This window comes from Lutjanus erythropterus, chromosome 16 (genome assembly GCF_056507025.1).
Source record: "Lutjanus erythropterus isolate fLutEry1 chromosome 16, fLutEry1.hap2, whole genome shotgun sequence".
NCBI lineage: Eukaryota > Metazoa > Chordata > Actinopteri > Lutjaniformes > Lutjanidae > Lutjanus > Lutjanus erythropterus.
The window spans coordinates 29,504,613-29,532,155 of record NC_139332.1 but is presented as its reverse complement, the minus strand read 5'-3'; the positions used below and the strand labels follow the sequence as shown (position 1 = coordinate 29,532,155).

Here is a 27,543-nt window from a genome sequence, read left to right as displayed (position 1 = left end):
CATTGTGGATTTTCCTTATATTCCAGACCAAAGTGACATAATACATATACTGTATGACATATGACTTATGCATTTTGTATATACATGTGTATACCCTGTCTCTGTTTGACCTAAATGGAATGGAGCCATATTTAGAATAATGATGACAACTTTATTCCTTTTCATAACAATGTGGCTGCCGCGGCAAAGTCTATAGGGGGAATAAGGAGAGGTCTGTGTTAGAACAGATATCTACATGGTATAAAAATCATAAAGAAAAAAAAATAAAATGTTTCAAGTAAAACAGTCTACTGTAAATCTAAAATAATACACAGTGTCCAGAATGACTCCCGCCTGCTACATCCTGATTTATGATTCAGTACATTCCTGTTAAATGAGGCTCAGACATGTTGAAGACCTGCAGGGTTCAAGTTTAGTACCTGGACAGACAGGCAGAGGAGGAAGAGACACACAGACAGACAGACAGGCAGAGAGCAGGACAGACTCCAGGTGAACCTCAGTCTGTGTGCGTTTCCTTCTGAAGTAAAAGCTGCTGTTCGTGACCAGGAGGAGATGTAAAGTTTTAAACACCGTCAGACAGGAAAGAAAAAAACAGTCAACGGCTGTAATTTTTTTTTTTGTTCTTTTTCGCGTGTCTTCGTTTTTCGGACTGAGAAGATGAGCGGTGGTTTGACACGGACTGTGGAGAAAGACGAAGAGGAGAAGACGGCGAACGTGAGTGATGACGAATCAAACTAACGTTAAAAAACGTTTAACGGTTTGAACGGTTTCATCCAAAGAGACGTTAGACCAAACAGCGGTCGCGTTAAACTTTACTTAAACGTACTCGTGTTACTCAACAATACTACTGTAGTGAGTTAATCTCACTTTATATGTCCTGTGGTATCAGTGGACTTCATTAGAACAGGAGAACGTGCTCCACAGCTGTGACAGGTTATAACGATTAATGTTAGCTAGCGTAGCCGAGTGGCACGGTGGTATTTTACGGATTTATTTATTTATTTATTTATTTATTTATTGATAGTGTACTAAGAAAGCATATCAGTAGGGAGAAATCTAGTTTGTTTAATCAAAGATACTCAGAAAAAGTAATTCAAACTACTAAAAAAAAATGATAAATTTGACAGTGTACCTACATTTGATAGGAAATACAGCAAAATGTAACACGTGCCTGCATAAAGTTCCAGTCATTTGAGTGAATTACAAAAAGTGCCAATTTGTTCACAGATTAGACATAATTAAAAAGATAAAATATACCATTATTCATGGGAAAGTACAAAAAATGCCAGCTTTGCATTATATACAACAGTATAGAAACAAAGGTAAAATATAACTTTATAAAAAATCATTGTTTTTCTAGTTGTCTATCTGAGTATTGGGATTGTGGTATTTTACAGAATTGTTAACCGTGTCGGGGAAGCTTCTTTGAAAGGAAGAAGTCTAGTTTGTTTAACTAAAGCTACTTTGAAAAAGTAGTTCAAACTACGAAACAATTATCAAATTAAACAATGCACCTACATGTGATAGGAAGATGTAATCTAGAAAAGTCACACACCAACATAAAATGTCATTTATTTGAGTTTATTACAAAAAGTGCCCATTTGTTTGCATTTATACATAAATACAAATGATAAAATATACCACTGTTCATGGGAAAGTGCAGTGAATGCCAAATGTAGTTTGTATACAACACTATAGAAACAAAGGTCAAATATAACTTTATAAAAATCATTGTTTTCCTAGTTGTCTATCTGAGTATTGGGATTGTAGTATTTTACAGAATTTTGGACAGTGTTGAGATGTGTTGCAAAGACAGTCTGACAAGTTTGAGCAAAATGACAAAATACCACAGTATCAATATTGTGCCAATATTGTAGGCGATGCTTTCACAAAATATTAACGCAATGAGATTTTGTAATATGCGTTGAGTAATGTGAATATAATGACTAAGTGGATAAAGGTAACTAATAGAACAGTTAGTGCAGTCCAGTAAGTTCAGAAAATTAACTCACTTAACTGAAATTCAGCCATCAAAACCAGGAAAACACAACACTACTGCCATTTCTAGAGTCATATCATGATAACAATATAAGTTTTGTCAGCTAAAACTACTTTGAAAAAGTAGATCTCCTTACGTTGTTTTAAAAAATCAAATCAAATTGACAATGAGAATATAATATAATACCAAAAAAGTCACATGCAAGCAGAATGTATCACCAAATTGAGTTTATTGCAAAAAGTGCCCACTTGCACACAGGTCATACATAAAGCTAAAAATAAGTACCCCACTATTCATGGAAAGGTCAAGGAATGTCTGCTTTGAGAAGCCATGGTAAAATAAAATTGTTGTGTCATTAAAAATAGACACTCACTTTTCACCAAACATATGTTGGAATATATTGCGAGACAAAAAATACAAGTTTTTCACATGTGAGAACAAAATTTGTCCAAACAGCACACATGCTTTAAATTCACATGCATTCTCTTATGGATTTTCCCAACAGTTTGAATCACCACAAACCTGTGTTTCTTCCTCCCTTTCTTTATATAACCCAGTTAAGTGTTACATGTGAATGCAGTGTCATGTGACATATGTTGTTTGACTAAGCATCAACTGAAATGTTTGTTCAAAGCAAATTTAATGATCAAAGCAAACAGCAAACTTTATCTTTCACATTATTACGCTGATAGTAGCCTTTGGCAGGAGCGTGTCAGTCCAATTGTGCACTGACATGATTTAGTCTTGTAATATCTTGAGAACATGAGTAAATCAAATGACTGCAGTCTACAAAGAAAAGTGAATTTTTCCCCCTAAATCCCCTGAAAGAGAGTCAAGTGATGCCAAATGGTTGCCAAATTCAATAGTTATCATTTGTGTGTACAACAGCATCACACTGGATTACACAACTTATTGTTGCATAAGTTGAACGCCACACGCTGCATGTTTATCATTAACTTTTTGAGTGACTGTTAACTGTGTCACTGTGTACATGGCACTTTCACTGTAACTTTAACCTGCGTTCTGCCTTTTGCAGAATGTGTTTACACAGCAAAGACCAGCCAGCATACTGCACTGGCCGTTCTTTCACAGCACACTGCAACTTCTTATAACAATGAATTGATATGCTGCAGCCAGTGAAGTAAAGTAAATGAAATTATTTATACCCTCCAGCCACGCTTTTGCTGCTTAAAAGTAACTGTAACATTGTATGACATTCTGGAACTTTATTAAGTTCAGTGTTTGTTAAGGTTCCACTAAGAAAACTATTTTCCTGACATTCCGGAATGTTCTGTTTACAGAGAATTCCATGCCAGGGGTTCCGAAGAACTCATAAAGAAAGTGCCAGAACTTGTTTGCAGGGTAGTTTTCATTGGCAGTTCAATAATGTTTGTGTTTCTGTCACGATCTTATTTCAGGAACGTGTATCTGACTCTAACACATGATACACTTTGTGTAAAACCTGCTCTTTCACAGTGTTGTCTTTACTTCCTCTGTAGAGTTATTAACATATATATTTACCAAAGTGACATGAATAACAATTTGTCAAATGAAAGGTTAAACTTTTTTGGTTTCAGTGATTCATAAGCCTAAACCATTGTGTTAATAAGTGTTATGTCCTGTCATAATGGCACATGGTGGCATGAATGAACAGATCGTTTGTTTATACAGATATTTGGCAGGAAGAGGAGATTCGTATAGTCATGCCTCGACTAATACACACATTTCAAATTAATGTTTGCCAGCTGCCAGCTTCGATGGATTCCAACTGAGATAAAACAAAAGAATAAACGATTAGAAGAGGGTTGTCAAACCTTCTTTGTTCGGAGGGTAGAGCTCAGTAAAGTAAAATGCCGTAGCATCTAGCCGCTCACTTCTCCAACTGGGTCAGCGGTAAAAATGAATCAAACTATTAAACTATTTTGATAATCAATGAATCATTAATGTAATTTTTCCTGCAAAAATAGCAATGTGTTCAACCTTTTAAATATGAACATTAGATGTTTTTCTTTGTTTATTATCATTTTAAACTGAAGATCTTTGGGCTTTAGACTGGCAAAATGAGAGATTTAAAGACATCACCTTGGACTTTTTTCACTATTTTCTGACATTTTAGAGATCGCAGAGTCGCAGCCTCTGATTGAACATGACAGTTAACCTTAGTCTTTGTTGTTATTTGATAACTGCTAATAAATAAAACAATTTGTACAGGGGCAAGTAAAAATTGACTTCAAGCAAGTAGATTTCTGAAAAAAAAACATTGACGTTAAAAATGTAAAAGGAATAAGGGCTTTATATGGACAGTGAATTCACTGGTCCTTAAACAGAGCAATGATACTCTGTTGGACAGAGCTAGCTGGTTGTTGTATTGTGTGAGTCATGTACTCTCACTGTAAACATTAGCTTTGACCTCTTTTGCATCTTGTTCTACAAACCTGTATTTCCACAAGGAAACCTATTTCATCCCACCTAAGCACCTTTAGGAGTTTACATGTTTTTTCTTGACACATGACATTTATGTTAATGTGCGTTCTTCTTCTGTCATGGCGTGAGAACATGCTGACAAGAGCAAGAATGTTCAAGGCAAGCATATTATTAAAATAGCTTAGAGGGATTGTTGTGGGGTTTTTTTCAGCTCCAGGGTGTATTTAACATGGCTACATAAGAGAGATCCACTATGACATTAAATGGCATGTTTGCACTGCTCACATATAAACAAAAGGTTAAGGATGGATAACAGTATATTTAGTACACACCTGCACAAACTGGAAGTCTGCTCTTTGTGTAAAATATAAAGAAATGTGTGAGGTACATTTAGAATATATTACAAAGGTAATGTAACTATTGTCATAACTTAAACTCTGCATCCAGTCATGTTTTGAACAATATAAAATACTCTGCAGGACGTAATAAATTGTATCTGATATGTGATTTTTTGCAAAATGCCTTGTTAAAACGGCCTACATACACCTCTACACCTTACCTTCATTTAGTATTCAAAGATTCATGTATATGCAAATAGTCCCTTCCTCCCCTCACCCCTACCCTTAAGTAACTGCACCTGCCTTCTCTTGTGTTTTGCTAGCTAATCACAGTAATGATGTAGGGCGACTGAATCTTTTTTTTTTTTTTTTTTTGCTCACTGCCGTTTCAAAGCAAGAAAAGCCCAAACATGGCGTTTACATTTCTCTCCTGATATGTCCTGTAACACATGAAAAACACCACATGGACAAGGTTAAAATTTGTCAGTGCAATACGATATTTGCCAATATCACAAAGTCTACCACGAAACAATTGGATATTTAATGGCAATATAAGAGAAAACACCAGCAATATTTTTCTGTATTCATATTTGCGAATAAATATTTTGCAATAAAATAATGAATACTGGACATAGTAAACTTTTAAAAGACTTTAAAAAAGAGATTTTTCTTGAAACACCCCAAATTCAGCTGTTGAGGCCTTCAGGGTGTCTCAAATGTCAATCAAGGGGTCTCAGACCGTATAAAGTATAAAGTTTCAGATAGTTAGAGGCTCATCAACTCACACAAACATTAACATATTTGGCCTGTGGTGTTTGACTTTTGTTTGCACACTTTTGTTTACACTGCACGCGCTCACCGTGCCAGCGTCAGTTATATAAAGACACTTCATTAATCTCTGTTATGTAACTCGCACCACACATTCCTCAGAGTGCTGCTACTGTACCTAACGCTGTCACCATGAAGCTTCTTCATTCCTCAGTTGGTCACTTACTATCCCGAACAAGTTTTGTTAGTGTATGTTTGCGTAGATTTAGGCTGCACCTAAGTTTTAAGGTTTAAACTTGTCCTTCATTTACTCTGAAAATGAAAATAATAGCCTGGTTCCAGAGGTCTGAACTGTTGCCTGTTTTGTGAAGAAATGTAATAAAAAAAAAAAGCCAGTTCAGTCTGATTATATAACTATAAACATAATACGTGGCTTTCCCGCACAAACTTCTTTGTTTAGGACAGTATAATTTAATCAGACAAATGTTCCTTCCCGTTCTTTCCATTGTGCATTTGGCATTGCAGTCCTGCAGGGGAGGCTAACAGCTGTGTGCCTCCTCCGACTGGCACCGTAGCCCTGTGACTGGAGGGGGAAAAAAAAGGGTTGGGCATGGTGGTGGAGCCTCACCCAGCCATGTAAGGCAGGACAGGCTTCCCACGCAGTTAGTCACTCGCGCAGACACAGACAGTCTGGATCACAGCTGCCTGAACATCATCTGGAGGAGGTTCGTCAGCTCAGGTAGATATCACAGCCATCTGAGATAAAGTAAAGGGTTTCCATTTGGGGTTGTAAGGTGTGAGGTGCATGATGGTACCTGTGTTTGTAGTTTTGTCTACTACTTTATGAACAACAGTGAAGTGTTGTTTTATACAGATGTATGATTCATTTGGGTATGTCTCCTTAGTAAACTTGTCATACTTAGATTAAAGGTTAGTTTCCCACACTCAGATTAAACCAGTCCAAATAGAGATACTTCAAAATATTATACACAAAAAGAGACATTAATTTACTGTTCTTGGATTTGACTGATGTATGGAACTGGATATTAATGAATAATCAGTCAATTAATCACTGCTAAGAGCCATTTGTTTGCTTAGGGAGACTTAAATTTCATCTTAAAATCAGTAAAAGTTAGAATCAGACAAAAAAAGGAAATACGTTTAATATTTTAATTATGAATGATTAATCAATTGTTTGCGTCTTCAACTATCGTTTAAGGAAAATCCACAAAATGTGCAACCACAAAGTCCACTAAAAGAGTAAAGTTTTTGTTTTAACTTGAAAAAGTTAGTGTCCGGGTTGCCTTAAAGTTTTAAGTTGGCTGAATTGAAAAGTTGAGGTAATTTTGTGATGATTCAAAACAAACAAACAAACCTTTCCAGTCAAATATTCAGGAAACATATTCAAGAAGTTTCAGATATTAATTGAACCAACAGCTCTTCAGTCACAAGGACGAACACTGCCGACAAATTTGATTTAATTTTAAAGTTTTTCAGCTCTTCACGTCTCACAAAGAATTTAAAGTTACTACATTTTAAGTGTAAGAGGGTAGAGACTGAATTCAATACTAACTTTGATTATCTTTTATATTATAAAGTAACCAAGGCTTATATTAAATTTTATTAGGGACAAAAAATGGTCTCAGGAGTGTTTTAACTCTCTAACAGTGCATGCTGGGAAATCTGCTAATATGCTGAACAGTAACTTAATTTGAACTCTGTAGAGCACATTTATTCAACTCATCATTTCAAGTTAAAAGACTTCAAGTTAGAAGACCTCATGTTTGTACTAATTAACTTGAATACATACAACTTTATTTTATATTGTGAGTTCATTATATTTTATTTGGCACAGATGACATAAATACAAACCATACATTCCTCTCCGTCGTGTTTGCCAGACAAAAAAAAGCAACTCTAAAACTTTTTAGAATCACCTCCCATGTGTCGCTTACTCCTTGTGCTATGGGAAGAATGATTGAGTAATTGTTGCCCTGTTGGTGACACATACTGTTGGCATTTATCGGAGGGGAAGAGTTTATAATTAACGAGTGACGTCTGATAGATTAGGTCAGGACTTACCAACATCAACACTTTTTTTTAAAATGTTTTATGGATTTTCTTATCATTCATATTGTGTGTTCTTGTGTTTCCTGGCAATAAAACCACGCTGTTTTGACTGCGCTGCACTCAGAGATGGATGGATTTCACAGTTTGCTGTGATCTGTGTTGACACTTGGAATGGCAAATAGTTATCTACTATCTGTGAAAATACACATAAGTATTATTTTCTCAGCCTGTTAGAATTATTTAGAGCACAGATTTATAGTCGTGTCTGGTTGAGCCTTTATTCGTTGTTCTTCAGTTACAGCAGTGATATCATCTCTGTGTCTGCACACAGCAGTGATGGAGGAGTTTGTAGCTCGCTGACTGGGATTGGACGGTCCTGTATTGATCGTGGGAGGTCACTGACTGTTATGAGGATGCTCTTGTAGGCCGGACACTGAGACGAAGCAGTGATGTAGCCTCCAAATCAGTAAACCTGAGTCATGTTGGACAGATGAGCTGATCAGATGATCTGATGCCTGACTGTCTCCTCTACTGTAGTCTACTTTCACTCTGCTCTGCTCTGTTACACTATTCAAGTCTTTGTTACTCTGCTCTACTTTAAGACACATGCAGGTAGGACTGGGAACCCAGGAAACTGAATTGCCTCAATACTATTGAGTATCATTCAGCACCAAATTTTGGTAGCTTAGGAGTTAATCTCCAGTTTGTGGTTATTTTTTATGTTGGAAAGCAACTCTGAGTGGAAAAATACCAGGGTGCTGAAACATACAACTAAAAATTGAAATGTACAACTGAAGTTTGACTACATTGTGGTTAATATATATATATTTTTATTAGAGATGTCTTGACTGGTGACTGGTCAGTCTGCGTCACATATCCGATTCTGTGGCCGTCGTATTCATACACATGTTCTGCAGGATGGTCACGTCATGCACGCAGCGCACACTGACCTAACATAACACCCACAAAAGCAGCCACACACACTCAGACACACGCTTACATGAAGTGGGTGTTAGTGATAGGTTCCACGAACAGCTTAAACAGAAAACAGACGGCCTGCAAGGAGACGCGGTCGCTGGCGATGTTGCATAACAGCCGGAAACTTTCTAGCCCTTCATGCTAATGTTAGCCAGCAGCCGACTGCTGTTCACAGAGGGACAGAAAAAGTTTAGGAACCACTGCCTTAGTGCTTGTTCATGGTAGGAACTATTAGGTCTATACTGTAATGAAGAATGCAGCCTAGACCTGCTGTCTATGAAAAGTGCCCTGAGGATAACTTCTATTATGATTTGTTAATATGCAAATAAAACTGACTTGACTTGACTAGTCTGTTCTTTTGTTACATATTTACACAACTCACTTTTAAGTCACCGGTTTTAATCAACCGGTTGATTAACTGATCAGAGAGTCAGCAGCAATTTAATATTCATACATTTATATTTAGAGAGAATGTAATGTTTGTCTTTGATTTTGTGGTAGCAAACATAATATCTCTTAGTTTAAGATAAGGGGTGTAAGAAAAAATCAAATTTCACGATATTATGTTTCGTGATACTGATTCTCAAAACACTGTATTGGGATATTATGATGCATGAAAAGATTCCTGGCAGCAAATAACAGTTTTCTTATCCAGCTTTTCTGTTCTGAAAGCATAAAAAAGTTAATTTCTTTATCTCCTATGACAGTTTTCCCAAAATAAGATTAAACAGCAGCAATAAGTCACCTTGCATACAGTATGGCAATATATTGCAGTATATTGAATTGTAAACCCTGTATTGTGATATGTATCATATCGCCAGATTCTTGCCAATATTCAACCAGATTCAGGCATATTTAAGACTCAACGTAGGGTTTTATGAAACGATAATGGACATTTTTCCAGCATGTAAAAGATGAATAATACAGAAGTATGATCCACACCAGGGATTCTGGTCACTGGAAGCAAACTTAAAAGTAGGCTTTCTTTTATTTTGTTGATGTTTCAGCGCTCAGGCCTTCTTCAAGATCAACCATTGAGATCAATCATGAAGGCCTGAGGGCTGAACCTCATCCAAATAAAAGAAACGTATGTGGGCCCAGACACTTTTTCCTGCTTTAATGTTATAGATGAAACCATGAATCCAGTCAATCAAGGTCAACAATCTGCAAATTAATTCACAATGAAAATAACAATTTGTTGCAGTACTTTACTCTGTATGTTATTGATTTGTACTCTACTGCTTTTTGACTGTGAATGATTCTCCTGCATCAGGCAGTCGGTATTTCCAGATTAGTGCGGCTGGTTATCGTTTGGAAAAATTACATAACCAGTCCCAATGCCAGGTACCTCAAAGTGATACTGATACCAAAAGAGTACTTCACATGATACTGATCATGTGATTGTAAGCATTCTTTATCAGATTCCACAGGTGTAATGTATAGCCGTACTTTTAATGTTTTTGGTCGGATTTCGAGCAAAACCATGCAAATTTGTCATTTTCTTTTAGATCTTGACGGGAGAAGTGTTGACACGACTTGGTTCTGGGTTATTTGTAGTACTGCTACCCAACCCTACAGAGGAGTGAGAATGTGCAAAGAAGCTATAGGACCCCTCTGTCCTCCTGCTCCATTATCTGACATGACAAAAGCAAGACACTAGAGACAGAAAACAGATTCCCCCTCAGGGCTTCCTGCTGCTGCAGCTCAGGAGCTGAGCTGTTAAGATAGGTGAACTGAATAGGGGCCTCAAGTGCCAAATTATTTACCAGGGTGTTTATTTTAACGCTTCATTTGTGCTTCTGCATTTTCCCCTCTCTGCTTAGTTTCACGCCAGTCAATGTCAAATCACTTTGATATCATTTGTTAAATAAGGCAACGCTGTCTTAACGAAAAAAACGTTGATCATGGTGGTCACTGGCTGCACAGAACATAGATGTTGAGATACGAGTACCTCATCAAAATTGGTTCATTGTTTGCGCTTCTTTTCTTTAATTTTTTTTTTTTTTTTTACCTCTGACCTTATTGCGGCACCTACATGTAAGCAAATCCAAGCGTCTTCTCTGTAATGAATTCTTTTTACGTTGCCAGCAGAAAGCTTTCTGCACAGTGTTATGTAAGACATGTAATTCAGTGTTTGTTTGTCTTTTGATCTGATCAAACTCAGGAGAATCAGATTATCATAGATAAATACCTTGAGGGGAGAATCAATCAACTGTAATGGAGCAACAGCTGAATACCTCAGTTACTGGTATTGATATAATCTCAAGATGTAATAGATCAGTTTAACCTGGAGATTGATTGTATCTAGAAATGAGTTCATACGTAAACACAACACTCATATCGTATTAGAGATATTGAAACCCCAAAGATACCGCTGAACCCGTGCAGCCTTTATTTTGACCGTGTTTTCCATGTGAATTTAAGGTTACTCCTACAAAATAGGAAATGACATTTAAAGGAAAAGTAAGCTTTCTCTTAGCTGCATGGACAAGCCTAGTAGGGCACCACTCAGGTTTCCCTTTCTCTGCCTCAACACTGGAGGCAGACAGTTTCTTGCACTGTAAATGCACAGAGCAGATAAAGGGGCTGATCACATCATGATTACATTAGAAGTCTGAGTTTGCTCTTCGCAGCAGTGAACAAATATGGCATGACGGTGAGGTGATATGGCAGCACAACCCGGTTCCCATACCTCATGTCCTCCGCTTCGTCACTGCGCACATTTTCTGACTCACGTCTGTCGTGTTTTTCTTGTCAGTACATGAACGTGACAGTTGTTAGATCAGGACTTAACCGCAGTTAACAGTTGCTCATATTTAAATGGACAGGTCAGGACTGCAAAGATATGCAGTGATTCAATGTTTAATTTCGTCTTGGAACATGATCGCATGTGCAGACAGTTTGGCCTTTGGTAACACCTTCTGTAGGAGTAGTTCCTAATCAACCTCTCTTTGATCTATAATCATTTATTGGTACTGTTGTTGTGCTGTGCAGCTGACCTCTCCTATAATTACAACGTCATAAATCAAATATTTTGAGATGATAAAGAATAAGACTTATTTATGAGATTCAGCATTTGATAATAAGTAAAGATTGCTTTGGGGTTCAGAAAGGGTGTAGAATTTGGTCAGGACATGTCAGCAGCAGTAATTTGATTAAAAAAAATGTAACCATTGATGTCTGTCAGTGTTGAGTCAATGTTAGTTAGTGAGATTCAGTATTGGGACAAAGCACCTGCGCTAATTATAGATGCAAAACAACATGTTTTTAAGTTTTAAAAGAGTTCATCCTCCCCTTCATTATGCCTCATATTGGTTTGGTCCACTGCCTTCTTATAGCCAGGGGTGTCTTGTTACCGTGAAAATATTTAATACACAAATTAACTGACTAGCAACAAATATCAATAATCAGACTATCGGGGAAGGGTGACAAAGTTTATGCTCATACATGCTATAATCATAGTCAGCACTCCTCTGGCAGCAGTACAGTGTCTCCCCTCATGCTGTGCAGTTCAGGCAGGAGTTGCTAAAATTTAGTAATTCAATATAGTTACTAATTACTTCTCTCAAACTTAACTGAATTACTTTACTAATTGCTGTATATAAAAGTATTTTGTTATTACAGGAATTAACTTTTGCAGTATTTTTAAATGTCTGCTTCATTTCTCTTATAAATGCACACATTTTAGTGCAGATATGTTATTTTATTATAGCTATATTCATTTATTGTGGCTGTATTAGCTAGCTTTTTTCTCAGGGAAGGAGAAAACCCCTCACAGGCATTCAGCAACACACAAGAAAAAGCTTGAACTTGGCACAAGCTGGGGGTACAGTTGAAGATTAGGCTAATTTGCAGATAGTTATCTGTAATTTACTTTTATGAAAAAAAAAAAAACTTTGATTATGATGTGTAACCTTTTGTGCAGATGTGCTTTTGTTGTGGATGAGTGTCGTCACATGCCTGAAGCACGTCTATGAAGTGGCTTCCAGAGAAGCACAGCAGGATAGCGTGCGGCGAGGTGCAGAACATTGTGTTTGTACTGGAAGCGAAGCACCTCCCAGGGTGTGTCTGTCCCACGATCCTCTCTGTGTGCGCTGTCTCCTCTCCGGAGAAGCCCTCGAGCTGCCGCCGCCTCAGATCACAGGGTGAAATGTTGGCCTGCCTGTCATTGCCTCTGCTCTGATGGTTTTCAGACGCTGCAATTACGCACAAAGACATGCCATTCAAACCATTTATCCCGTGTTTGACTTGCAAAGCAGAGAACTGGATGATTATGTAAGAAGCCAAATGTGTTATCCACATGATGTGACGCGCTGGGTCGCCCTACTTCGTTCTTTAGCCATACATTACTGTACTGTGTGTGCGTGTGTGTGTTGACATGACTTGTGGCAAGCAAGTTCACACACATTCAGAAACCATAAACTGCTTCCACCCATTCACACACACATTTATTTCATGTGTCACACACACACCCAAAAACAATCAAAAGCCCATGTTGTATCATTTCCATGTGTCCATTTCATTAATTTTCTTGATACTTGATAAGAATCACACATGATAATTTTCAGCTTTTATTAAATAGAAATAATAAAAACAATATTGCTGACTATTCTGCACATTTCAAAATTCATTGTGACCTGCAGGCATGAGGCGTCATCATTTCTAATGGTCAGCAAAATTAACTTTTCCTTAGTGTTTTACAACTGTCCCAAATTCTACTTTCAACTTATCCAGACTTAACAACTATGGTCTCAAATTAAAGTTCTTTTTTCCATTTCAAATAATAAATATAGTTTAATAACTTTGTTTCAGTAACTTGCATCATTTGCAACACTTTATTGAACTGCCACGTGCTTAAACAGGTTTTGGTTGGACATTCAGGGTGACTGCGACGTTCATGTCATGTAGGCTAGTAAACAAGCTAAGTTAAAGCCTGGAATATACTCCCAAATGGTCTCCCCTCCAAGGAGGTTTATTGCATGCATGAATGTTTTGTGTATTGTTTGGACCCAGATGTGGACGATGAAAAAAACAACTGCTCCACTTGAAGAATCTCAGTCGACTGAGGGGACCGATTATTCAGATCCTTCAGGGGGCAGCCCTCCTTAATCGCCTGATTTCAGAAGTGTAACCGGCTGCAGATGTGAGTTTGGCGTCTGTGCGGTTGGTGTTGTTTTTGGGCCAAGTTGTCACACGGAGCTGCAACATTCAGCCACCGTGCCTTGTGAGCCTCTTTCTTAATTTGATGTGTCCCGATGACTGATGTGAAACATAATACAGATCCACATCACTGCACTGACACAGTGTTTTTCTCAGGAAAGAAGGAGGAGTGGTTGAATGAAGGACGTTTGTTGTCTCATGGTCCGAGCGTGTTATTCTGGCTGGGAAATGTTGTTATAGTCTGTCTTTTGTGTATGATTGCATTTTGATCGATCACTTCATATGTATAAACAGATATCAAGTTCACATGGTGTCACTTGTGTGCACTGAAGTTGTTATTGCGTCTTCACACGTAAAGCTGACAACAGGTTGTGGTATGCAGAGAACGTGTTAGTGCCTCTTTATCATTCCTGCACTAACCACAGGTGTCTTGCACAAGCAGCAATTAAAGGTGTGTAAAGTGACTTTATTAAGTGTACAGTCGGTGTGCAGAGCGTCACTGTGCTGCTGTACGACAAAACGCTTCTGTGACATGGACCAAACAAGGTGATGTAAACGTAAAATATTATGCAGATAAAATTAATAAGACAAAGAGGCAGGGTGGCAAATTTTGTGCATTTTCTTTAACCAAGAGTTTTTTCCTCATTTTAAGTTTACAACATCCCCACAAAAAGGATTCATGATATTCTTTAGCATGAGTCAAAGGGACAGTTCACCCTAAAATCAAAAATGCATGTTTTCCCTCTTACCTGTAGTGTAGTTTATCTATCTAGATAGTTTTGTTGTGAGTTTTTGAGATATCGTCTGTAAAGATGTCCGCCTTCTCTTAAATATAATGAACAGCATTGTGCAAGTTCACACTTCACAAGAGCCAGATACCAAAAACTCAACAACAATGTCTTTTCCCAGAAATCTGCGGTTTCATGTAGGATCTATTTTCTTTCTACTGTCCAGCAGGTGTATCAACATGCAGAAGGAATCATGCATCTACTCCTGCTCGTGAAAGTGCAGGATGAAAATATTAATGTCGTCGTGAGCTGTAACCTCTCATCAATGAGTAGATACGCACTTTCCAACTTCCACAATTTGGATAGTGCACTTAGCTTCATTGCAATTTTAATAATATGTCGATTATTTATGCAGCTCCAGTAACTGGGTCATGATTTCTAGAAAAATACGCTGAGTTTTTCGAATGTATTTTTGCCACCAAGTCCCATTACATTCAAGAGAAGGGAGACATCTTTATAGCCACTATCTCAAAAACTCAAAAATATGTATTTTTGATTTAGGGTGAACTGTGCCTTTAAGACAGGGGAGCAACATCTGTTTCTCTTGCATTTTATGTACCACCCAAGAGTATCACCTGCCTGTGAAACTTGTAAAAATACCTCTGCGACTGAAAATACAAAGGTCAGTCCTGGAAAACTCATTTTTATGACAGAAGTTTGAGCTTAAACTAGAGTGACACCTGTGAGCGTCAAGTGTCAACACGTTACTCCACAACAGGTATATTCTATAGAAGAAAAACACAACAACATGCAACATTATAGTCATTTAGGAGGTTTTTGCCTCAGCTGCAACCATTAGTTCCTGAATTAGTTCACCAAAAGAAAATTAATGGCCAACTGATTAATCATTTCAGTCATTTTCAGGCAAAACTATCAAATATTTGCTGGTTTCTTAAATCGAAGGCTTTGCAGCCTTTCTTTATAATTTGTGACCGTAAATATGTTGGTTTTGGACACTTTGAGCTCTCAGACATTGTGATGAGCATTATTAACAATTATGTGACATTTAAAATACTAAACAATTAATCACTTGTCATGAAAATAATCAGCAAATTAATCGAAAAATTAAAATAATCCTTAGTTGCAGTGCTATGCTTTCAGCCTATGTATTATTGTATTGTTTTTATATTTTGGCTCAGCCTGTTTAAAGGAGAAATCTGTAATATTTTGACTGTAATATACCATAAAATGACCATGATATGACATCAGAGATCAAGAGCAAGAACATCTTAAGTTGAAATACTCACTTCTCTGACAACAACCCTACGCAATGACGTCCTCCTTTAAAATTTCTATTCATGCCCGTTACTCACGTTATTGTTTGCCTGTTTCACGTTAATTAGAGTTCAAATTAATGCTGAATGTTTGCCTGAATGAGTAAGTGTTCCTGCAGCCTGCCTGAGTTTTCTCAAGTCTGTGGAGGAGGGGGCGGGGAGAAACCACAGTCAGTATATTAAATAGGATTTAATGTGCTGTTTTTGGCTCCGACTCGCTATTTAGACTTGTTTTTGGATGCACCATTGTTACAAAATGTTCCTCTAAATCATTATCATAATAATTGCCCGAGTGATTCCCTCCTGTTCCTATCAAAGTCAATAGACTAAAATCAAGAAAGCAGTTAAAATAATTACAGTCCACACATGTACTGAACACATTTTGCTTTTGGCTTTAAAATTATGAGCCTTTTGCACAGCGTGGCTTTTGGTCTGATTACTATCTAATTTACTTTGTAGCTGACACCCACGCCAAGTTGAATTAAGGCCATTGATGATTGTGTCCACAGCAGCAGGACAAAGAGTTTTTATAGGCACCCGCCCCTTATAATGACTGATAATATCAATTCAGTGTTTAGCTTCATGTACTGCAGGGTGGAGACATACGGCGGCTTCAGTTTGTTCCATAAAGAAGCTGCTGTACATATGTAGTTTGGCAGTAAGATATAAATCAATCATGTTACATAACTCACCTTCACCTGTCATTTTATCCTCTTAAGGGCCAAATGGTTTGTTTTCTTTGCACATTCTTAGAAAAAATAGCAAAATTTTCATGGAGCCGTACCTCCACCTGCTTGAATGGGTGTTGTCAACAAGGAGGATTATGTCGAGTCAAAGCAAGTACGTGTTTGCTTTGGGGCAAGGTCGTACTTATTGTCAGCTGAGGTTAAGAGAGTTTGATTTAGGGTTTTCAATTGTTTTTTCAGTCTTTAACTGAGATATGCAGGTGTGTTTTTACCTTCCTATCCCGTCTAATTGTTCACAAACTTTTCAGTTATTACAGGTCTGAATACTGAAATTTGTTTTGTTTTGTTTTGAAAATAGAAATTTGTTTTACCTTTTTGAAAGATATATACTCTGTCTAGAGAATACATTAAGCTATAATTGGATTGATTTTACAAGCTCTAGTTCTACAGAATGATTAGATCTGGATTATGATGTGGACTTTGACTAAGTAGCTGTAATCAACATCATGCACTTCCAGTGAAAGCGTGTTATCGGGAAAATACGATACGTCATTCACTGAATAAAACTGAAAAAGCAGCTTGTGATCCACAAATAAATGAGCTACAAAGGAGCCCAGATCCAAACAAAGGGCGCCGTTTAAGGCCGACTTTACAAAACGATCAGCCGTGAATGAGTCATCACAGTGGATCTGGGAGAAATAATCTCCAGTATTAAAGCTAAAGTTTCCTGGAAAAAAAAACTGGAAACAACAAACAACATCTCTGACTCTCTGTTAACTGAATAGAAAAGTGCACAATAAATAGAATAAATTGAAACAGCAACGAGAAATGAAACAAAATAGAATTGAATACATTTTTTGCATAATAGAATAGCATAAGATGGAATAGAACAGACTGTGCGTACCTATAGGATAGCATAGCTTAGTTTAAGATTGAATAGAAAACAACTAACTACAGAATGTTGTTGTATAAGATAGAAAAGAATAGAGCAGGGTTTCTCAACTTTGTGTAACTAAAGGCCTAAAAAAAATTCAGACAGCCACCTCCACAAATAAACGATAACATGACAAAAAAGGAGGAAAAAATAAACTGAGTTGTAAACAGGATTTCCCCACATTCAACACGCTGTACTTTCCTCTCAGCATCACTTCCATTATGAGTCCAGAGTTAATTTATTCTGGATATTTCCTCACCACTAACTTCAGAGTTTTTACTGGTGCAGGGTTTTCTCCCACATCACTTTTACTTATCTCATGTCACTGCACCTGAGGAAACGTTCTTGATTACATTTAGATATAAAAATAACTAGCTTCATAAATTACCTTTTAAATAAATAAATAAATGCGTTTTACTCTAACCATTTGGCCGTACCATTGCCTCCACGGCAGGGGTGGTATTTGTGATTTTAAATCTGACTTATATTATATATCATGATACAGTGATTGTTCTGCAAATTCACTGAAGGAAATTTAGAATTACCAAACTGTACTTCATTACATTTGATTATTTTCTTCTTTTATTTGGAACTTCCATACAAACAAAAACTTGTGTAGTTCTTATGAACATAGATCGGGGGTCTTCAAAGTTTTTTCAGGCCATGGACCTCTGAGCTAATTCTACATATGTTGTATTAAATATTTTCAGGTCTTCTCTTGTTTGTGTTTACTAGTTACGTTAGTCTCACCCTAGAATAGAAGAGACCCTTTAAGTCCAAGATCCCCCAGTTTGAGAGGATTTTTTTCTTATGAAATCCCCTTTTGTACAGAGTAAATCAAGTCAAGTAAATCAAATCATCTGTTCTTTTCCATAACAGCCCATCTTAATGTTTTGTTGTTGACAAAACTATGTTATGTAACTTACTCTGTTTTTGTGTGACAGACAATATGATCTGTTTTTGTTGCCAAAGCGACAAAGTCGGGCTGAGAGTGACTCAGCCGTCACGGATGTTTTGAGCGTTGGTATTTTTTTCCTCTGGACTGGTTTCATTTTCTCCAGAGAGTAGAGCAGAGTGTGGTGGACGTCTGTGGTCATAATCACCAGACCGTGTCCCGAGGATGCAGTGGAAATGTCTCCTCACTCAGTGTGTGTCTGTCGGTTGCTAGGCTTTACTGTGTAACTGTGAGGCATCCACGGAGGAACTTCAGCGTGGGGAAGTTTTATGGCTAAAAGTAGCCCTTTCTTTCCCTGCTCCACCCTCTTTCTCACTGACTTTCAGTTTGAGCCCCTGTTCTTTCTCTTCATTGGTTGTTTTTCTTTGTTTCTCGTAACCCACCCCGCTCCATTCACTCATCCAGTTCCTCTTTTGCTCTCATCTTTCATTTCAGGTCCGTTGCCGGCGGATTAGACTCACTCTACAGGATCAGGACCAGTCTGGAGGAACCTCGGAGCGGCACAGCAACAAGGTACAAAATCAAAGAGGAAGACTTTTTCCTGAATGAAAGAAAAGAAGTTGAGAATTTTTCAAAACTTTTTTTTTTTTTTTTTTTTTGACTGAATGTAGGAGAGCAGCATAGCAGTGGTGCTGCCACAGAAACCAGAAGAGCAGGAAGAAACAGTTAAGCTCATCACTCCCACTGACGAAAAAGTTGAAGTCATTAAGGTATGAGAGCAATTCTGTTTGTTTGGATAGTCAAGTCCAATCTTCATGCTCAGTTGAAGTATTTGAGAGCTCACCTTTGTTATCGACACACAGGTTTTTCTTGAAGCGCGTCCACAGACAGGAGAAAGTGTCAAGATGCTGACAGACGAGGTGTCGCAGATTCAGGAGGTCAGTGTTTGACAGACGGAGCCTCAGCTACATTTAGACAATGAGTCAACATTCAGAGACTCTGTTTCTTTGAGGATAATGTTCAGTGGCTGGGTTGAAGAGCTGAGTAGTAGTAGTTTTCTGCTTATCACACGCTTTTAACGTGTTTTTGTTGATAGGTGAGGTACTGTCTGAAGACTCTGAGGGAGCAGATGGCAGCCAGGCAGAACAGCAACAACAACAAGGTAACACAAAAACCTCTGCATCAAGGCTAAAGAGTGCTGCTGAAATTATTAGACAAATAATTGCTTGGTCAGTCAACAAAAAATGTATTTACTGTTAACCATTAAGCCGCTTGTTTAGCCGGAATGATAAACTTTTGCTGGTTTTAGCTTCTCCAATCGATGTGAATTGAAAATCTTCTGGATTTTGCAGCGGTGAAGGTTTCATTTTAACATTGGTGGGGGCACACATTAAACTGGATTCCTCCTCAGGAAATTTCCAGAATTGAACACTTTATTTCTTGCCTTCGAGTGTTTTTTCTGTATGCACCAGTCTGTGCCTTTTTTGCATTAATTTGTAGTGGAAATTTCTTGATTTATGTAAAGGAAGACACAAATTTTATCCACCAGATGACAATGAAATATACTGCATTAAGCCTTTCTAGTAAGCAGTTTGTCAAAATAAAAGTCCTGTGCTACTTTAATATTTTTACTTGGGGGGTTATTTCCTTGGGTGCTGAAGAATAGTAGTCAGTCTTTTTTGTTTTATTTTATACACCAAACCATTATTTCATTAATGTAAAAAAAAATTAAGGCAAGGAAGCAGAGGGAAGCTGCAGAGACAGACACTAATATTTATAAGTACTGGTCTCATAGGCAAACAAACCACACAATATGGTGGCCCAAATGTAAACTCATGTAAAAACAATACAGAGAAAGCTGTTTTACGCAACCTAACACAGCCTTGCATAACTGTGACACTTGTGTTGTTCAGTTTTCCCATGAATTGTGAAGGCATTGTATGTGATAAAAAAAAAAAAAAACACGTCAGACTTCTCAGCTAATTGAGGAAACTGGCAGCAAACGTGTCATATTTTAACCACTAAACTGCTTTAATTCACCTCTGCTCTGGAGCCAGCATTTTGTAATTGTTTTTTTGTTTTGTTTTTTTACTTGTGGCCATGAAATCTTCAAAAGTTATATGTCACTCTTACTGAGACCATTACAAATATTTCCAAGGCACAGAAACGTAAAAGAGGAGTCAGATTCCATGTCCAGGACTCATGAGACTAAATGGCCCAAACAACCCGAACATTTGGCCTGTTGTGTTTCTTGTTCTTCTGTTAGGATCGTAACAGCAGTTTTAGCAGGCTTAGCAAACACATACTTAGCCCTGACAGATTTGTAGCTGTGTTGAACTTAAGGGTGCAAACAAATCCAGGCTGTAACATTGTGTTGGTGAAGGCTCACAGTATGGAGAGGACATTTGCCGGCCACCTACGTGGAATATCTCGTGGCCGCGGAGTAGCTTTTTGCGGCCACAGACCAACGGGCCGTGGTTAACGTGGAACCCCGAATTGTGTAAGGCCTTAAAAGTAATTAAAAGGATCATAGATCAAATTCTAAATCTGACAGGAAGGCAGTGTAACAAAGGCAGCACCAGGATAAAACTTCCTGGTTTAAACAAGAAAACAGTTCATCACAATAATAACTCTGTAGAACATGAAGTCAAAGTGATGAGGAGCCTCTTCTTCATCTGCTTGTGTTTTGTTGCAGTGATCTGTCTCAGCCCTTCCAGTATTTGCACATTGTTAAAAGGATAGTTCACCCAAAAATGAAAATGCAGCCTTTATCTACTGAGCCTCATGCTGATCGAAGGTCGGGTTTATTTTTTTTTTACTCCACAAAACACTGCAGGAGTTTCACAGGAAAACAGCGCTGCAGAATCTCCTAAACGATGCAAGTGAATGGTGACTCCATACTGCTCGTCTGGTGTAATCCAAGTCTCTTAAAGCCTCAAAATCTTCACTGTAGATCTTATCTTTATCTTTATTTTTATCGTCTTGGAGCGACGTTCATGTGCACAGGAGTCTTGAATTACACGAGACAGGCACTAAGGAGGCACTTCATGTTTTAGTTTTCAGTTGTTTTTTCCATCTGAAAACTGGTCACCATTCACTTACATTGTTTAGGAGATTGTGCAACACTGTTTTCCTGTGAAACTCCAGCAGTGTTTCGTGGAATAAAAAACTAAATCCGACCTTCGGTCAGCATGAGGGTGAGTAGATAATGAATGAATTTACAGTTTTGGGTGAAATATCCAATTAAGAGTAAAAAGGAGAACTAAATCACAAACTCCACTGACCAGCCACTGCTTCTCTTCTTCAGTATCCAGTCAACGGCTTCAGAGTCAACACGCCCAGCGGCCAACCGCCTGTCACCAATGGCAACACGATTCACATTGATGAGCCAGACGTTCATGTAAGCTAATCACAACTCAGCCTTCGTCTCTAATGTCTCGGCTGTGGCTTTTATGATCTGGATATTCATTAGTCTAATGTGAATGAACCGTGGGGAACGGCAGGAGCTAATTTCAGTCGAAACTAGTGTGAATTCATTCAGATTTGTATTTTAGCGTAACATTCATCAGAGAGGAAAAAATGTCTGGGCCTCCAGCTGTTTCCCACTCGCACCAGCCAGCTGCCTGCTGCTCCGAACAAAGATGGTGCCAGGCTCTGTGAAGCTGATGACACAGCTTACCACGCACGCACGCACACACACACACACAGCGCCAGGCCTCACTTACATTCTGACTAATGGTGCACACACACACACACACACAATATTGTATTTCCCATTCCATTATTCTAGACTCAGCACATCACAACATCTCCGGTAACACAACACCATCAGCTACCAAGGAAGTAGTGACTCAGAGCAGGGAGGTGTTGTGGTTATCTATACTCAGTGACCCGTATGTGTGGCATGTAGGTAAGTGTCACATGGTGGTGTCACATTATACAGCAATGCAAAGTGCACCGTTTGCCTGGGAAAAGTGCTCACCTGAAGGACAGCCCAGAGATAAAAGATTATCTCGATCTCAATCTGCACACTTAAAGAGACGCCCAGCTAAACACTTTTCTTACCTCAGGCTAGAACAAACAACCTTTTAAAACATGCAGTAAACAGGGCTGTACTGAATAGTTGGATGCTTCGAAGCTTTGTTCATATCACTGACATTTTAATTCTAAATCAACATTTGATGCTATGCGGCTTTTTTTTGTGTTTTTGCATGTCTGTTCAGTCAGTTTAAACCAAGCATTTCTGCACAGTTGCAGATAAAGATCAGGCTATTTTATCAGGTTTTCTGCGCAGCCTGGAAAACCTGGAAAATCTTGTGTTGCCCTGGGAAACACACATTATCTTTCAAATGTAAATATTAGTCACTGCTGGCAGATGTGGTCATTTTTGTTAGGTTTATAATTAGATTTAAGTTGCTCACTTCCCAACTTATTTATTCAGTTGAATAATGACGGGTCAGCTGGGATAGGCTCCAGCAGCCTGCGACCCTTACAGAATAAGCGGTTACAGAAAATGATTGAATGAATGAATCATGACGGTTAGCATGTTCAGTTCAGCTGCTAAAGTTAACATACTTGCTAGCTTGTTTTGCCTGCAGAAGTCTGTGATTCAGCTCTGAGGAGGAGCAGTGGTTTCCACTGTCTGTCAGCCACTGTTAAGAGAGTAGGATAATAATAGGATGGGAACAGGAAGCTTGACCAAAACAATTAATGGAAGCCCAATTCTGCGTGAGTCAAACATCAGCTAAATACTGGCTAACTGTGCTGTTTTTATTAGCTGCATGCATGTTTTTCATGTTTTCGCTGAAAATATCCTGCAAAAGTCCTGGGAAGTTATTTCTAGAAAAGAGTGGGAACCCTGTTTATATGTCAGACAGAAAATTGCATAACAGATACAGAAAAGAAAAAAACAACACTCAGAGTTCTCTACAACATTTTACTGTTATTTATGGTTCTGCTTCTCCTCTTTGTGTTTGATCAAGAGCAGGGCTCAACTCATACACACAAACACACTATGTGCGTTGAAAACAATTTAAGTACAAAGTAGATCAAGTACAAAAGCGATATTTCCATCTTGCCACCACACTTGGTCTGCAGCTGCTGTTTTGTAAACAAACACAGCATGTTTGTTACTCTAATAGAGCTCAACAAAAGTTTTTCTCAGGTTCCACAGGACATTTTCTCAGTTTTTCACTCTATTCACATTTCAGTCCTTGCAGAAACAGTTTTAAGCCTGGAAACAAACAAACCAACTACAAGATGAATTGTGACCACGTAACATTTGATCTAAAGCAAAAAAGATTGGAAAATTAATTTAAAAAAAAAGCAAAAGTACAAGACTGTGTACATAATGATACCGCTTCTTAAATTTTACTTGTACTGTTTACTGCAGTGTTGTAGTATGTTGTAGTTTGTGTTGTGTGGTTATTTATATTTTAGTGTGACTCATGTGAGCTAACGTTAGCTACCTAACCGCCCATCTTTTGGAACTGCTTGTACTCTGGTGCCATAAACATTTCCATGGTAACAACAAGCTCCACCAGTCAGAGATGTTGATGTTGCACAGTAGGGTTGTGGGTTGTGTAAAACTTCTCCATGACACTGTGAAGAAATGATCTTTTTCTTAACAACAAAGTCAATATCACACAGACTTGTAACTTCTCCGTCGTTTCACAATCTCATAGCTCATGGTAACTTTGGTTGGTTACGATATTATGACTAATAATCCAAATCCTGTATTCAGAATATGAAGGGGATTTTGCATGAATGACTTTATTTTATTTTTTTACAGTAATGACTTCAGTTGAAAACCTCATTTTATGCTTGAATGTAAACAAAAGGCATTCAATACAGCCCTGGTTGCAAATGAACCTATCAGCAGCCTCTCTTGTCTGCTTGAACCTGAAGGCAGAGCAGGAGCTAACAATCAGTTTGCCAGATTAACCCTAATTGAGCACGTCACTCTCTGCCCTCCTGCCCTCTTCAGGTCGGGGATAATCAGGAGGAGAGTGTGAGGCTCAGGGAGGCGACCAGGCGTCTGTACGCGCAGCTGAAGGACATGGAGAAGAGGCATCAGGAGGAGAGGGAGAGACTGCAGGTCTGTCTCTCACGAGATGAGTAACATGACACGATTTCCTGTCTGCGGCTGTGATGACTCACTCCTCTGCTGCTCTCTCGCTCCTTTAATCATCCTCATTATCTGTCAGTTTTATCTCTGGAGTTCATCCCTCATCCAGTGATCCTCCTGTTTTGGGTCTTTGCTCTACAGTGCAATCATCTGTCAGGTCATGTAGGGACACAACACACAGACTTCCTTTCATTTTTGCATTGCATTGTGGGAGTAAAGTGTATACTAACAACACACTAAAAAAATCACAGGTGTTAGTATGCGTACTGACTGCTTTGACTTTACTTTATACTGTATGGGCTTTGTTCAGACTGTAGACAAATCAGATTTAAATCTGCTTGTCTGATCTTAACTTAAAAATCCTGTCTGACTGTTGTCCTGACATCCTCACTTGAACTCTAGACTCAATTTTTCAGCCCTTTATCTGTGTTTATGATGTACACAACTGCCCGTATCCATGATTAGAACGCAACATCAACTTGGGATGTTAATAATTAATTGATTAATCACTGTTAAGAATTTAAAAAAGCGAGAAGAGTCTGCAATCTTGCACCACCATGTTCCTACAGCAGCCTAAAACAAACAAACCAAATCTGGACCTCGAACGTTTCTCATGAGTTCCACGGCCACTGTAGCTTCGCCTACACACTTGGAAGGGGAGGGTGAGGCAAGTTAGCACTAGACTGCAAGTTAGCACCGGGGATTTCAAGAACACTGGTGCTTTAAATCCCCAATTTAAAGGATATTACCAATCAATTATATCTGGGTCTTGTATTAGTATTCGTAGATGTCCATTATGCCTAATAGTTATAAAAACATTCTACTCACCAGATCTTGGAACGCTGCAAAGTTGCTGTAAAAAGACATCTGAAAATACGAGCAGTCAGACAATCCATGAGGTTTTAAACAAACGTCCACGTTAGTCAGATTTATTCAGAAGAAAAAAAAAGTTCTGCATGTTAATTGATGCCAAAATGTGCGACCAATGTAATAAGACAGAAGGTCGTGGTTTCCTCCTCTGTTCTGTTCATGTATGTGCAGGAGGCTGCCGGCTGAGCTTTAAATTGTGTGCACAGTTGCTAAAGAAATTTGCCATGGTCGGCCATGTTTTTTGTTTACATTTGTGCACCTGGAATGCTTGGAGGTCGAGGTTGGCAGTTTCAAAATGGAAATTCCAACCTCCGACTTTGACTCGAAGGCAGCACCAGACCATCGTCAGGACAGCGTGGACGTGTTCAGACGGCACTTGAGTGACATCTTCTCCCTCACCTTTGGCCTTCAGTACTTAGCTCTTACTCTGCTCTCACAGGCCGAGTCGGACGAGTACAGCGTCCGTCTGGCTGAGCAGTCTGAGCGGCTCCAGAAGGCGGAGGAGCTGTCGGAGGAGAGGGGTCAGCAGGTAGAGGAGCTGCAGAGGCTGCTGGGGAGCATGGAGATCGAGAGCGGCGTCCTCAAAGACAAGATGGCGGCAGGGGAGGCAGAGCTGCTGCAGCTCAGAGCGGACAGAGAGGAAGGGACGGAGAACGAGCAGAGGTGAGACGAGAAGTGATCAGAGTACAATCATCGATCCGTAAATAAGTGATATCATCCACTATATCCTCTAATATGAGACAATAGAGCACTAAATATGAATTTGTTAGTTAGATTTTATACTTTATATGTATCAATTTGCTATTAGTTTGACAGTTTTCTCATATATTTGTGTTTGCAGGTGTGCAGAGCTGGAGAAGGAGGTGGCCGTCCTGAAGGAAAAGATTCATCACCTTGACGACATGTTAAAGAGTCAGCAGAGGAAAGTCCGCCACATGATCGAACAGGTATTTACGCACACAAGCAGGCTGTGACACACATGCACACACAATGCAAATGAGCTCTCGGGTGCCCACAAGTGCACAGGAAGCCATTAATAAGGAAATTAGATTTGGAGGAGGCGGACACATGAAGCGTAATTGATTTGTGGGAGTGAAGCCAAGAGGAAACGTGCGGTGAAACAAAACTCATTAGTCATGAATAAGTGATGCTGCATCTGCTGCTCCTGTTGGAAAAGTGAGCCGAGCGTCTCACGTCATTTGTTTGTGTTTGTTTGTTTGTTTTGTCAATGATACAGCTGCAGAACTCCCGGACCGTCATCCAGGAGCGAGATCGAGTCATCAGGGACCTGGAGGAGAGGGTGGCTTTCCTGGAAGCAGAGGTCAGGATGAGCTCATAACTGCAGGAAGAATCTGAATTAATCAACTAAAGGTTCAGCCCTGCTTTTCCACTTTTTAATGTAGCATTTGTATTTATAGTTGTCTTTTCTTTCTGTCTGCAGAACAGAGAAATGCATGACCACATGGAGTACTTCCTGGCAGGCCAGGAGCCTCCGCCCCTGACACCCACTGAGAAGCCAGAGGTGGTTTACAGGTGAGCCGTCACTTCCCAGTTTACATTTCTGCTCATTTTATTATTCGCAATAACATGCTAATTCCATCCTACTGAGATGGTGTCTGTCTGCCACTCACACCATGTCCAAGTGAAGCTCATTAACATTTAATTTTATACTTTTTATTCTCCCTCTCTGCACAGCAAACCCCTCACACCGACGACACAGACCAACAAGGCTCTGCCATTCATCAAAGTCATTGAGATCAAGTCCTGAATGGAAAGTCCACCAAAGGAATGACCAGACATAAAACACCAGTGTAAATATAGTTGATGTAACAGACCTCATGGTGACGAAGCACATTGGTCTTTTGTTAACACCTCATAGTTACTTCTGAGGCTGTTCTGCAGACTTAAACCGACTTTCTCAGTTCCTAAAAAAAAAAAAAAGGGGAAGTAGAGTTCATACAAGGATCCACTGGTAGGAGGAATCCTAAAAAAGGAAACAAGGAAGGAGCTGTGCAATGCAAAGAATTTTACTGAACCTTTTAGATATACAGATACACAAATCTGTTCAGTAAAGTTCCCTGTGTTGTGTCTCACCTTCGCTTCTTTCCGATGCAGAATCTGAATTAACAGGTCGTTGTAACGTGGGTCAAAAATAACAGCTGTCTGTTATTACTGTAAATATTTGGTACACATCCATTTGGACAAGTGTGCAACCCCAATTCCAAACAAGTT

General features: G+C 38.8%; 1 protein-coding gene across 1 annotated transcript; it reads left to right on the top strand.

Moving 5' to 3' along the window:
* The first annotated feature begins 618 nt into the window (after nucleotides 1–618).
* tuft1b (tuftelin 1b) lies at nucleotides 619–27,142 on the top strand. Its single transcript, XM_084739509.1, has 12 exons — nucleotides 619–714; nucleotides 18,810–18,887; nucleotides 18,986–19,084; nucleotides 19,178–19,252; nucleotides 19,411–19,476; nucleotides 21,622–21,714; nucleotides 24,301–24,411; nucleotides 25,751–25,974; nucleotides 26,153–26,258; nucleotides 26,549–26,632; nucleotides 26,753–26,844; nucleotides 27,007–27,142. Exons 1-12 carry the CDS (start codon nucleotides 658–660, stop codon nucleotides 27,077–27,079), a joined length of 1,158 nt encoding a protein of 385 aa, XP_084595635.1. The 5' UTR covers nucleotides 619–657; the 3' UTR covers nucleotides 27,080–27,142.
* The last annotated feature ends 401 nt before the right edge of the window (nucleotides 27,143–27,543 follow it).